The 14,910-nt window shown below is 44.8% G+C and overlaps 1 protein-coding gene across 3 annotated transcripts in view; it reads left to right on the forward strand.

Moving 5' to 3' along the window:
* The window catches only part of SUFU (SUFU negative regulator of hedgehog signaling), a 98,467-nt gene that overhangs the window by 65,557 nt on the left and 18,000 nt on the right, over nt 1-14,910 (forward strand). For all 3 annotated transcript variants that reach the window (XM_075108159.1, XM_075108161.1, XM_075108162.1), the window contains 2 exons: nt 7,950-8,084; nt 9,535-9,673. In XM_075108159.1, the coding sequence (XP_074964260.1) occupies nt 7,950-8,084; nt 9,535-9,673 (274 nt within the window). The remainder of the gene's footprint in view (nt 1-7,949; nt 8,085-9,534; nt 9,674-14,910) is intronic.

A 14,910-nucleotide genomic window follows, 5' to 3' on the forward strand; every position in this document is an offset into this window, starting at 1 on the left:
TACAAGGTGCTGGCTGATGGGAAGCAGGCTTGTGTGTAATCATATCCTGCACTGTACACACCAGACCATAAAGTATCAAACCCGTGGTTCGTTGCAAGGGTCCTGTGAATAACTGGTGCATTAGAGGCTCCTCAGGAACTTGACAGAAAACCTCTGTTGGGGCACGGCAAATTGTTCCAAATCTACTTTCCATAGGAGCACTGCAGAACCCCAGGCCATCAAATTTGCACCCAGCTGACATTAGGATGTTAGTCTGACACAGACTCTAATGGTTTCATGCAGAAGAGGAATGTGCTGTTTATTTATCATAGATTTGCAGGCTTTCCTAGTAGTTTTCTTCCCTTTCTTTTATCCTAACTCTACCACCCACACACAATAATCTGTCAGGGTTTAAAGCAGACAACCTGTTCTGCATTCAGCATCACAAAACAGTATCAGAAACACTCAAACTTTCAAATATTTATTTGTATAAAATGTGGAAGATCCAGATTCCACACAGATTTCCCTGTGTTTGTGTAGTTAGTTTTCAGCGGTTATGCAAAAGCCTCACATTGTTTGGTTGCAGATAGGGCTTGATTCAGTGTTCTGGCTCCAGCAAAGCACATACTTACATGTTAAGCATGCATATTACCAGTTGTTCACTGTCCCAGAGTTCTGAAAAAAAAAAGTTCCTTTGAGAAAAAGCTGGTTTCTGTCAAAACCCTGTTGGGCAGCTGTAGTACTTTGATTCATTAGTGTTATTACTGTAGACTGTGTAGCCCTTTTTCTCCTAAGGATATGAATAAAAGCACTCTTAATGCTTAAAACTGCATCGGACATCTGTTTCTCAAAATGACTGTTAGCTCAGTTCATAAGCAGCCATTAAATCAGTTCATATGCATTAAACAAAAGAACATGTAAATTAATCTTCGGAAACATGACTAATCATTTCGACCATAGGTAACATAATACTCTTGATTACTGCTTGGAAAAATGAAGCGTGTATGAATACAAATGTACTTTACAGTGGCACATTATTTATTTCTTAGGACCCATCAGCTTGGTAGGTGCTGCTCAGACAGATGGAAAGGCAAGGCTCCCTGTCTCCCAAACTGTGCAGATGCACTCTTGTTGGATACGGCAAGCTCTTACCAGTGAGGAACATTTAGATGTCAGACTAAATGCTGCTGTTGTTAAGACCTCAGTGGGCTGGAAGCTCCAGATGTCAAAGATCAGTGACACTTCTAGAGTCTTGCTTCATTCGCTCTTTAATTTCTTGATGTAGTAAGTTCTGGGGCCGAGTCTTTAATTGTCCCTGGCAATTAGCTCTGTGCTCTCCTGTGAGGTAGGTGAGTAGTATTTCCACTTTACAGATGAGGACAGAGGAGTTAATTTGCCACAGTTGCAGTGAGAGCCAGGGTTGGGATAAGGGAATTCTTGACCTTTTCCACCCGTCAAGGGTCCCCTTGATCACACAGCGTTGCTGAAAGTGATGTTTTTCTGCCCCATGGCTGACTCAGACCATTCTACTGCTCCTGTGAGCTGAGGCATAGAGTAGAAACCTGGAGCTAGCCCACTGCATTACTGCACATATTGAGGCTTAAATTATCAGTAATTGCTACATTTCATTGTGCCATAATTCAAGTAATGCCCACACGCATCCCCAGTGTCTGAAGGTGAGGTTTAAGTGGTGGAAAAAGGTCTCTCAAGGCTGTGTTACTTTGACAAGGTTCTTCCAGCATCTCTCTGCTGTTTATTGCTCTCCCTCTTCTCAAGAAGGATAAAGCAGTGTGGTCCAACATGCCCGATTCCCTTGTTTCTGTCTGGGATTTCCCAGATAACTGTGTGTGTGCAGGTCCCCTTATGCACAGTGGTCACTTGTCTAGGGACAAACAGCGGATGCCCCAGAGACCTCAAATCCCATCTGCGTTCAATTTCCAGGCAGAAAGACAGGTTGAGTCAAGGTAAACCTGAACATATGGTAGCTCTGTGCCCGTGTGCTAATTCCATCCTGCCCTAAACAGTTTCCAGCTGTGCAGGGAAATGAAGGCAGGTTCCCAGCAAAGAGCAAAGAACAACAGGTGGGGCTGGCAGGACTGTCCTGCCTGTGACCTTCTAGTGCACTGCATCCTGAGCATCTCAGGTTGTCGCCCTTCCCTTGTGAGAAGAGGGAGTAGTTGTGTCACTCCAGAAGCAAAGGTTAACACCAGACTGACACACAGTGTGCCTGGTTTGGAGTGCACAAGTAACAGTGGCACACCACTTGCAGGACTGGAGTCCCCTGCCTGTGTAGTTCCCGTGACTTGGTAAATAGGGCACAGTGATTTCTCCTTTCAGTGAGTAGCAGTGGGTTAATGCACATTAACAAGCTCCATCTGAGCAGCGTTTCTGAGGAAGCTCTGACGTAGTATCAAGATGTAGGATTTGCTTCAAGACGAGTCTGCACTTTGCCTCTCCCAGTTGCACTTGGTTTTGATTGCTGCTTTACTTGGGCAGAGGGGAGCTGCTGTCTGTGTAGCTGGTTTCCTGTCTTCAGCTCTTGGAGGCAAACTTTTACATAAAGGGGAGCATTTTAGCATTCTCTGAAACTGTCTGGTTCTGGCTAGACTTTCTGATTCTGCAACCACTAAGCAGCAAGTTTCCAATCCAGTCCTGCTTATTTAGGCGTGCTCTCTCATCGAGACACCATTCAGCGGTGTCTTGAGTAAGGAATGCTGAATGGGGGGAGGCAATATACTTTAGGGAGTGTCTCAGCATGAGGCTGAGTGCTGGGTGACAAGCCTGTGAACTAGGAAAGCAAATGTCTGGAAAACCAGCGTCAGAAGTGCAGAGCGGTCACCGTGCTAATAATTTGCACTCCTACATAGCTTTCCCCATCTAAGAATCTAAAAGTGCTTTGCAAACATTGACTTAATCCTTGCAACAGCCGTATGTGCAAAAATGTCTGCATTTTACAGGCAAGGAACCCGAAGCATAAAAAGAGTTGTTTGACTTTGCCCATGGGTCTGCAGAGTGCCAGTGGCACAGCCTAAATCTCTGAATCCCAGTTCAGCTGCAGGTCTTGGAACAATCTGGCCCCTGCAAGCACTGACAGTAGTTATTACGCAGCTTTCCAAAGCAATATGTGAGTGGCAAGAAGATTGTTTCTACTGGCATTGTCCTTGGAGTTCTTCCGTGCCAGGAAGTGCACATAGAACATCTTCACCATCCGGTTTAACCAGGATGATGAGCACCCAGCTCTGAGCAATCAAGCTAGCCTTGTTTCAGTGTGACCACAGCAGGAGCTGTGTAACCGTGTCCTCCCCATTTCTGCACTTGTCTCTGTGTGTCTGTGACGTGTCCCTTAACAATGTGTGCCAAGATGCTTAGGGCTCTTTCCCATAACTGCTGGTTTGCCCTTCAGGGGAAACTGTGGGAAAGACACTGGAAGATTGCTGGCATTTAAGTGATCTTTGACCATATCTTCATTAGGGAGTGAGGAGGTTTGAAATAGCCGTGGTAGGGAGGGGAAGAAGGGGAGGGGCAGAAGTGGTCCAGCCTTTCTCTCCCAGCTATGTAAGCTTGTACTAATGGTTTGCATTTGGTAACTCACGGTGCTGGGTTTTGTACCAAGGAAGCAAGGAGCAGTGACTTGTAACTCAGGTTAGTGATGCAGTGCGCACCCGCTCCTACAAAGAACCCCTGCCGTTGCCAGGGCTTCTTTGTGATTTTGGTACCTGGGAGGGTAACTTGGAAATGCAGCAAAATTATGCTCCATGTCAGCGACAGAGTTTGGAAGGCAACTGAGAGCTCCCTTCATGACAGATCTGTGATATCAAGTGCTCTGATCATAAAGCAAAACACAAATGCAAGAATAAATAAACCTTTCTTAAATTGATCAACCTGGTTATTCTTGAATCCAATAAAATAACTGCCAGTGGGGTTGCTTGAGGAGAGGTTGCTATAAGCATGACTTATAAGGAGGGGACATCCAAACTTTGTGCAACCCAGTGATTGCACTGGCAGTTTTCCAGGATCCCCATGGGCTGCTGCTAATTGGCATAAAATTAAGCAGGTTGCAGCCACCCTCATCTTTAATACAAAGAGAGGGCCGCGGGAGGCTACAGGTTCCAGCATGTGGCTGCTCACATCAAGAAGGAGCACAGCACGCTGGGACATGTAGTCTTCTCAGGCCCTTTTTCCCTGTTGACAGGTCTGGGGAAGCTGCAAGCCACATGGGACACCTTTGCAAAGGTTTGACCCATCTCTCTCTCTCAAAAAAAAAGAAGGCTTTGGTTAAGTTCATGGGCTGTTAATCAGCATTCACAAAATTTAAAAATAAAAAAACCAACAAACATAATTTCCTTCCTCTCTCCTCTGCGCAGAAGCAGACTACTGGTAGAAACCAAAGCTGGAAAAAATAGTTGAAAGTCAGCTAAAGTCACCTTGGTAACTGCAGCAATACACTTGCCCAGAACAGGAGACATCAAACCCAACTACAAACAGCTTTAGAGAAACAAAAAGAATGTAATCATCTAAAGAATTAATCTGACAACTGCCCACGTTTACACCTCCCACAAGCTCCCAGTCAGAGGGAAATGTGCTTTAATCTCCTTCAACTCCCCTCCAGTTTCACAAAACATGAGATGTGCAATCCTTAAACTGGGGCATTTCCGGCATGCTGCTTCCATTTAAATCTACTGCCTTTCCTAATGCAGCAGCCCTGGCTTTTGCAGACTTGTTTTTTCTGGACACTGAGAAACATGAATTTTTTTGTGTGGGTTGGATGAAGTATTAAATCTGGAATAGACAAAGTTTGCAACATTTTACGTGATAGTCAGCTAGATCTTAGTCATAACAAATAAAACTCCACTGGCTTTTGCTGCTGATTTATTTGGTGATGGGGTGGAGGAAGCAAAGGCTTATGGGTAACTGACAGTCGTAAACCCAGGGATGTTAGTGTTAGAAAGCAAACTTTTTCTACATTTTCTTCTGAGGCTGAAAACTACAAGCTGTGGATGGCAGCATGTGTTACGACATGAACTTTTTAATAATAACAACCTAGAAGTACTACTGACCCTTCATCTGGGCCATCACCCTTTGAAAGGGTCAGCACAAGGATTTCCATTCCCAAAGGGAGAATTTCAGGGGGTCTTGCCGTGTCCCTGTGTCATGCGACATGTTCCAGACTCTTAAAGTGATGGCACTGTGGCCTTGTGTTATTCGCAGTCCATAACATGTCCAGAAGTGCCCATCACACAAAACTCTGGCTTAGAAATGTATAGCTTAGATAGAAGGTTATTTGGTTCCTGCTATTGGAGTTTTACCCTTAACTTCAAGTAGCTGAGATTGTGAGAGCTCCACTAAAGTGAAACAAGAAATACAAAGACCGTGACTATTTTGGAAAAGTTTTGTGGAAAGGATTAATAATTTCATGTCATTCAAAGTATTAACTACCATTTTGCTTCACTCCTTCACCTTTTTGACAGAAGGGCTGGTTACTTATTAATGTGAAGTCATAATTATTGACAGCCTTAAAGTCATGACAGTTCCATTTGATAGTTATACATTAGTCAACATCCTCTCTTGAGCATGTAATGACAAACAGCATTTGCTGTTTTTAATAAGACTTAGAAAGCTTTGCCCCTTCAGAATATTGTCGTCATTCCTATTATTACATTAACAAACGGAGGCCATTTCCCCTCAGGACCGCGGCCCCATTGTGCTAGCCGCTGTACTGGCTAACATGGTGGAGACCTAAAAACCCACCTTCAGCTCAGGAGGTTAGGAGCCATGGGGTATGGGGAACTGTTCTGCAGCTGTCTGTCCTTCCGAAGCATGGACCTAAGGTAGCGATTGCCTGGGAGGCTGTGTTACGGGACATTCCTGGTGCACTTAGGCAGTCCAGGTGAGAAGGGCAGTGTCTCTTGTCTGAAGCAATAACATTGCTGTAAAACTCCTGATCTGCTCCAGGGCATGTAAACTCTGGAACTGCATTTAAGGGGTGCAAGCTTATGGCCTGCTTTAAAATCATGTGTTGCTAATGGCTGACCCTTTTGGTAGGGATTGATAAATGAATGATTGGAAGTGGTAGACCACAGGCTGACTTTCCCACAGCTCACTGTGTATATAAGATCTGATAAGGAAGTTGAGGCAAAGCTTAGCTTAAGGTCAACTGATCATTAATCAACTGTAACTGCACTTCTCAGGTAATCAGCCTGCAAAATGCTGGCCCACTCCACTCTTTGAAGACCCCACGTACAAAGAGTTGTAAAATGTTTGCTGAAGTAGATTAAACACAGCTCTAAGTGCCACCTATAGACTACAAAGCATGTCATGTCTTTGCTTCAGGGTTAACCCACCAGACTGACACTCTGCTGACTGTCAGTCTATCAGCCCACCCCACGCTTGAGCTGTATCCTGACCTACTGTGTCCTTGCTGGGTCCATTATTGCTTTTGTGTGTTGCTAAGGCAGAAGAATATGGGACACATTTTACAGGTTTTATCTTGCAGGGAGCTGAGCTGCTCTGATATTTTTTCCTTCATGTCTCTGACCTGGCCATGCAGGATATCTGCAGAAGGCACTGTGAGCTATCAGTTTAGATTTTATCCTTATTCAGAGTGGGCAGCTCAGCAGCCTGGGTGGAAGGCTCACCTGGGGCTAGGTGAGCTGGCAGAGGCAATAGGCTGATCTGCTTTGGAAGCCACACTGAACTGTGTTACTATGTGTGTGGTGGATGGGAGTAATTTTGGGACAGCACCCAAATGTAAAATTAAGTAGAGGTGTGATCTAACTCAGCTCATGAGGGTCAAGCTGTTTCTTTACAATTATTTCCAGATGTATGTTAAAGGTGGCTCTGGTTGGGTGGAGAAAGGATCCAAGCTTGTTTTAACGGTGTTCCCAAATGGAGCCACAGCCTGATAACCTTCTTTGGCTTTTGGTCTGTGTGGCGCAACGAAACCACATTGCAACGTGGCATGTTTCAGCTCCCTCCTGCTTTCCCCGTCCCCCACTTTGGTGATTCTGTGTTATAAGGACTATCTTAACAAAGTCTTACTTCTATTAAGTTCATGTGGAACACTGGGTCACAAAAATATAAATCACATATCAGATATCACATCAGTCCATGTCATCTGAAAAAACTGTAACACCCCCAGTCCTTCGTTCTTTGTTCTGGACTATCAAGTAAGGGATTATGATGATGCTCTTTGAACGTATAAAGCGTTTATGGTCAAGTATTTTGAGATATACCAGGATTCTGTCTGGCTAAGTTCCTAATCATGTAACAACGTAACCTTTAGTCATAGCTTCAAAATATGCTGTCCTTGCAGAAATGAATGAATAAATAAGAAAGCAAGGCTGCATTGTCTTAAAGCAGCCCCACTTACAAGGGAAAGCAATCTGTGGATGTCCTACTTGTCGCATGTAGAGTCCATCTTTTGGCTGTTTTGCTTGATGCTGGTGGAAGCGGAGTGTTCTCAAAACCTTTTGGTTGAACTACGGAAAGAAATTATTTGGAGACAATTGTAGGGATGCCTCAGACCTCAAAGGTATTCGAGCAAGGGCACAAAGGACTGGACAACTCTTCCTCCAGGACACTGCCTAAAAAATCCTGAAGATAAAGCAAAAACCAGAGGGGAGGCGCACCTAGTAATTCTCCCAAGACATTTTATAGTGGTTTGGGGTTTTGGAGAGTGTAGTTTTGCTTCAGTTCTTCCCAGAAATTTTATTTCTTGTATGCTGGGAAGGTACGCGCCATGTTTATGCACCAATTCAGATCCTAGGTCATCAAATCAAGGTGAAGAGCTGCATGCTGCGACTGGTAGTCTGAGGGAGGCTGCATCTCTGTAGGGGTGATGAAAACTCAGATCTGTCTTCGTAACAGTTTGCTCCTGTGTCCTTCAGTATTCACACAATCACTCCGAAACACAGCAGAAATAGTACACAGCACTGGGATACTAAATACATGCATTTTGTCTCTTCTCCTAGAAGCCGTAAGGACAGTTTAGAAAGCGAGAGCTCAGCAGCTATCATTCCTCATGAGCTAATCCGCACAAGACAGCTGGAGAGTGTACACCTGAAATTTAACCAGGAGTCTGGAGCTCTAATTCCCCTCTGTCTAAGGTGAGTGAAGCCATCCTCCGTCTCAGCTTGTGCTAACATGCCGCTTTTGCCTTGTGGCATTGTTTCACCATACAGACATGCATGCAATGGGTCTTTAAAGGCCAGAGCTGAGATATTTTGCCAAAACACATTAGGAACAGATGATTCTTTGCATGTGTGTTCATCATGGTAAGATTGTTTCTCATTCTTTTTATGTCCTCCAGTGTATTTGAGTGCTGAAATAGGACAGGGTTAGTATGGGGATTTTTTTATGAGTCTAACGCTGGTAACTCGGTGATAAAGTAGGGATGTTTTACTATATTCTGTCGAAGAAAACTCTTAATTTGTTAATTCTGGCTTATGGACTCAGACACAAGTGGCTACGCAAAGCCTGTCTGAAGTCAGTTTATGCATGCAAGTGTGGTTTTTAGATAAATTATGTCACTTGCATGACTGAAGGAACAAAACATTGCATGCATACTCTACATGTTGTCTTTTGAAGGTTCAGGCTGTGTGACTTTTCTAGGTTTCCACAGTTTCAGACAGCGCTGTTTTTAAAAATACCTGCAGCAAATGTAGAGCTTAACATAAACTGTGGGGTAAAGACAAGTGACTGCAGGTGACCAAGTTACTTTAGCTTAATGAGTTACATGTCTGTAGTATCAGAGTTATCAGCAGCAGGTGCACGCTTGCCTGTGCCTATTGAGTAACCAATGGGATAGTTAACATGAACATACTTTATTTTACATCACAAATGCGTGAACAGTCTGTCTTGATCAGTTACCACAGCTCTGCTGGCCAGCAGTAACTCATCAAGCAACTGTGGCGCTGTTAAGTGTTATGTGTCTTACCTGAAGTTTTCCCCCTTACATGTTGGAAGCCATGTATGTATGTCACACATGCTCTGAGCCTAAATACCAGAGCCATGATTTTCCCTGTGGAAAGCATTGAATGAAAAAAGTGAAGTGATGCCGTAGATGGTCATGTATGTGTATTTTCTAGGCGTTTGCTTAAATAATACAGGTTGCTTTTGTCAAGCACCAGGGAAAAGGATTACTAGGTATTGTCATGGCCCCACTGATAAGCTTGCTTAGAAATGCGTCTTCACATTCCCAGCTGATGTGGAATCTGGATTCTCTTCCGTAGTTTTCATCTTACTGAAAGACTGGCAGTACCCTGCCCTTACATACGTCATGGGGATAGGCATGCAGCAGGATTTAGATGTACTCTAATTTTGTAAAAAGGCCCTGAAATTGAGGAGAGAGATAAGGGGGAACTCCCTGCCTCAGAAGGAGGCTCGTGGCCTGCTTTGTGGAGCAAATCATTCATCTATTCCTGAAAAGTTAGTAGTTGCTGCCTTTTCAAAATGGTTTCCTATGCTGATGGCAGAAGCTATAGAGATATATCTGCATAACTCTGTTGAATGCTGCTCACGCCCTCTCAATTCACGTATATATGTTTTATTCCCCAGGGGAAGGCTCTTACATGGACGGCACTTTACATATAAAAGTATTACAGGGGATACAGCAATCACGTTTGTATCAACGGGAGTAGAAGGAGCCTTTGCTACGGAAGAGCACCCCTATGCAGCACACGGACCTTGGTTACAAGTGAGAGAGCCTGCTTCCCTTTCCTTCCCCTTCCTCCTTTACTGCGTCCTAAAAATGATTCTGCTAAGGGCGTATGTGGTTTAAAAGTGTAACAGACCTGTATTTTCTGCTGCAACATCTCTCATAGCTCTTGCATAATATTTTCAGTAATTATGGACTAAAAAAAAAAAATGGTGAACTGTTACTATTTATATTAATGGAACTCAAATTGATAAGCAGTGGCTGGAAAGTTCAAAAATAATCTGTGACTACAGTAGTGTCCATTTCCTGGAGTCAGCGAACACTTTACAGGCTGTATTTACTCTTGATTTCTTCCAGAAGGGAATTTGGGGAGGCAGAGTGGAATGACCTAAACAAGAACAGAGCCAGGGCAGAAGAGCTAGAAAGCTGTGGGACTGTGATCCTGCAGAGCCAAGATCTCAGTTTTACATCATCCCTAACAAGAGAGCAGCACAGAGCGCACAGCTTCTTTCAGTTTTAGTGCTTTCCTATTGATGCTTTGGCAAAAGCTCATAATTGCTTGAAGTACCCACACATTTCCTGCACCCAGATTTTTTCTGTATCCCAGATTTTCCTTGGAAATTCCCCATCTGCTTGGTCCTGAGAGTCAGCCCCACAGAGCAGTGATGCACTAAAGATACAATGGCATAGCGCTAGTCTAACCTTGAGTTTCTTCATGGTTATAAACATATTGCAAGAAGAAAAAAGCTTTGGGGAATGTGTTTATGCAGAAAAGCCCACCTCTGAGGGACTACATTCATGCAGTATGTCTTTGCATTCAGTGTTACTGTGCCATTCCTGCTTCTTCTGTTTGTAAGGGGGGGGGATTGTTTTAATATTGCAGTTAACCTTCCAGTGACTTGTTTTCAAGGCATTCTGCTGCCCCTATTCAACCGTCTGGAGGACATCATACCTTGAGATCTGTACAACTTGTAAAGGAGCTGATCTTGGCTAGAATCATCATGTGCGTAGGGATTTTCAAAGAGCTTGCATGCTTTGATTGTACTGACTGGAAAGTGCAGCACTCCTGTAATGATTAACAGCAAACGGTCAGGTTTAAGGGTGGGTCATTTGCTGTTGGTTCCTGTGCTTGCCAACACATGATACACAGAATCTTGTGACTCTTAACTCCAAACATAAGAGTGTTTGTTTGCATTTACAGCACATCTCGAAATGTATTGATGTGTAGAGTAATCAGGTAACTTCTGAACAGTGAAGAATGACAGTAATTAGGTCACCATTCAGACATGTAACTAATATTAACCCTTATGAACCTGTTTGCTTCCATGCTTGCTGAAAATTATGGAAGTTTTTTGGACTAGGTGGGAGAGAAAGGTGGAGAATTGCTGGATTCTGTGGGGTAGGGAGAAGCAAGTTCCCTCTTTTGTCTCCTACACAAGATCAACTTATTCGATGTTCTCATCTGATGTGACCAGCTCTGTGGGGGAGGAAGGGGAGGCTAAAAGCAGCCTGGGACAAGAGGAGGAGCACCCAGTTGTGTGAGATACGTGTGGGAGTGTCTGAGGCTCTTGGCTTAATATGCAATGGGAGGCTTGATCCATGCTCAGCAGTCCTTTGTGGTGTTGGGAGCGGAGGAGGGTGGTTCATGTGGCTTTAGTTCAGAAGTAAAAGAAGTTGTGGTGGATAAAATTTCCAAGGAGGCAAGCTGTGTTTGGTTTAGTCTCTTGCAGCCTGGGCTGGCCAAGTTGGCAAGCCTCACCAAGCTTTTACAGCAAGGCCCAGAGAGGATTTTCCTGCTCACTCGCTTGGGACCCCAAGCACAGCAATGAGCTCCAAGGAGAGTTGGCGGCTGAAAGCAGATCACTGCAATACAGGGGCTTGTTGCAAAGACAAGTAAATGGAGGGACCGTGGAGAGGAAGAGAGATGGCAGGCATCTCCTCCTGTGGACTTTTTTCCTATCTTAGGGGAGGAATAAGAGCCTGAAAAATCCTGGCCTCGACTCTGCAGCAGCCAGAGAGTGACTTCTCTTGAGCCTGAGCTTTGGTATAGTGAAAGCCCAAAGCTGCAGACTAAACACAGTACCTCCTGTTTACATCTCGTGGGCTGGAGTGGAGTGTGTCCAGGGTGGGACGGGCCGGAGAGCTGCTGCACAGTCCGTCAGCCCCCACTGCCCAGGCTGAGCAATGAGCTGAGTCGCTGGGCTCCAGTGGAGGGTTAGCAGATGACAGGAGTTTGGCAGGTCCCAGCACCATTCCTACCAGACAGGTGTCCCTATCACCACTGCAGCTGGTACTCGGTGGGAGCCGTTTTAGCAGTCTCAGCAGAAAAGGCAAGGAGTCATTAGGCCATGGAGATTGTACGCCCCATTTCTATCAACAGTCTTTCCAGGTCACATTTGAGGCATGTTAGTAGGGCAAGCCTGGCCTGCTGCTGCCTGTGCTCTGGGGATGATTAGATTATTTCATTCTCCAGAGCTGTCAAATTGACACCTTTCCCAAGTACTTGAATTTTTTCTTTTTTTCATTTAAGTAACATTGAATTAGTTCGAAAAAGCTAAATTCTGTTAAAGGTCTAAGCATGTCAGGCTGGTTTATTTCTGAACTTCTTCCACTGTGTCATGTATTGTTGAATAGGGAAATTGCTTTGACTCAGAAGTGTACAAACATATTCAAGAAGTCCTCCTTGTTAACACTAGACTCCTGTTTATATGCTAGTTACTGTGGCAAAGTCTCTGATGTGTAACACTTGCATTAACATTACACATGATCAAAGGCTTCCGCGGTTCTTTCTTCCACTCCCCCATCCCCCAGTGCTGTGACAGCAGAGCCCCCACACTGCCTCCTAAGCACCTCTCCTCTCCTTTCCAAGGGGTGGATGTTCCAGATGCACAGAGAAAGGCTGTGCAGGAGGTGTCTGGCCCCATGCTGGAGGGTTAAGGATGCTGATCATGCAGGCAGACTCTGACATTAACTGCCCCACAGTGACATTCATATTTGTGGTGGAGTGTCCAAGGTTCTCAGTCCAACATATGAGCTGTGCCAAGCATGCAATTCATCACAGGTCAATCTTGTTTGTCTCTGAACCTACCCGAAGCAAGGTGAGGTTGTGCGTGTTCTCCCTCCCTTATGTTCTGGCAGATGATAGAGACACTCTGTTGAAATGTGTTAGTGATCAAGCCTGTCCCAATAAAGTTGCCTGAACCTTTAATACATATTAATATTATCCTGGGGTAGTTTATGTCAAAGCCTGTCAGCATGCATCATCCTTTGGGAATTACCATCATTAAGTCTCCAGTGATGGGAGTCAGGACATGCTTCTGCAAAGCTTCTCTGCTTTTATGTGGAGCTCTATGCCCATCTAGCACAAAGCAGACTGTTCTCCCCTCCTACCTTGCTCACCTGGACTGCTTACTCTCCCCAGAGGGGAGAAGGAGGTTTGTTTAACATTACCTTTAGATAATTTCTGCTCTTGCTGCTTTAGGCAGTCATTGTTCTAGGGAAGAAGATGACACTCAGGTCTTTGATCATGTGCAACGTACATGTTACACATCAGATATTGCTGCAGACTCTGACATATGAGCCAATACAGTGCAGTAAAAACAAACCTATAGTTAGAGAGTCTTTGTTAACTGCAAAATCTAGTACACAGATTTTAAGAAATACCTCTGCACTTCAGCCTTGCCCCTGTTACACATGTGTATTTCAATACTATATTTAATTGAAGGATCATATATATTTTTTACAAAGCATGCCTGCCTCATTCAGTGCAAAGATGCAGCATGTTTGGAAGATGACTCAGGAGTGTGGAGTATAGTAGACTCTTGCCTATAGGACTTCCACTTGGTTTGTTTGTTAAAATTAGAAGGTGTGTGGTGAATGAAGCAGGTAATTGCAGAAAAATCACAATAGTCTCATGGCAAAGCCTGTTAAATGTTGCCTTGGGGAGTTGGATCCTGTCCTTGCCTCTACTACTCTGTTCTTTCTCAATGCTATTCCAGAGTCTTAAGCTAAAATATTCTCAGGTGGCAAGTGAGTTTGTGTTCCTCCTTTTCTGGATGGCTTGCTCAAGGCCTGAGATCTGATCTGTGATCCTGGTGGCAGGAGGAGGCGGGGAGGAATTCCTCTGTGGATACCCCTGTACCCTGCAGGGCTGAATGGGCTGGAAAATAGAGACCTGCAACTCTTGAGAGGGACACCCCCAAGAAATGGACATTCAGACTCAGATTTCACTAACTTCCCCCCATCTATTCAGGAAAACCTTCTTCCAGTCATCCTGTGAAGATTAATTCAGTGCTTGCCAAGCATTCCCATTCCACAGATGAACACCAGAAACAATTTCAGGAAGAGATTAAAATTCAGTCAGGAGAGAGAAAGAATCGCTCTGGGATCGGGGGTCAGACTGGGAGTCAAAGATCCATGTTCAGCTCCCTGCTCTTGCAGGTTTTCTCCATGACTTCGTTAAGTCTCTTAGTTTCTTTTAGCCTCCCACCCCCCTCTGCTGCATGGAGAGGAGCATTCCCCTGCCTTGGAGAAATGTGAGGTTGAGCACATCAGAGGCTGTGAAAGTGGTAAGGACAGTAAGATTAGGTACTTGCAGTGTAATGCATGCTGGCAGTAGTCGGATGGAGCGTACTAAATAAAGGGGAAGAGAGTAGGAGGGAACGGGGAAACAGCATGAATGATAATGAAAAGAAATGATGACGCTGCATTCAGTGAGCAGAACCATCCTGGGGACTGAACAGGGCAGAGGTCTTGTGGGAGAAAAACAGCAGGCAATCTTGTGATTACAGATTTGTTTCAGCAGATGTACACTCGGGCCAAATTAGCATGGGGCAGGCAATCTCTGTGCAGCCATTTCCAAAGTTTTGTATGCCTGATGTTACTGGTCTGAGTGTAGAGGGGGTTTTTCCATGTAATTTACTCTGTTTCAAAACGAATCCTGTTAGGCAGATGGAGGCTATGGTTCACTTGCGGTTGGCACCCTCTGATTCTCAGCACAAGTTCTGTGTGACCTCGTGAGCTGAGGAGCTCACAGCGGCGTGGGGTATTATTCTCCTGCACCTGGAAGATGCTCCTTGATTGTCTCCTGTGCCAATAGGTTTGCAACATCCAGTAGACAGCATGTGGATGCTGAGGCTGTGGAAATGGGGTTCTTCTCCAGTCTCCCTGCCCTTTGTGTCACCTCTGGCTTTGGCCTCTGATCTGCCCTTGTCTTGTTTTCCTGTGTCTCTGCCTTTCCCTCATCCTGGCCCATCTCTGCGTTCCTCTCCTTCCCT

Source organism: Phalacrocorax aristotelis, chromosome 12, assembly GCF_949628215.1.
Source record: "Phalacrocorax aristotelis chromosome 12, bGulAri2.1, whole genome shotgun sequence".
NCBI lineage: Eukaryota > Metazoa > Chordata > Aves > Suliformes > Phalacrocoracidae > Phalacrocorax > Phalacrocorax aristotelis.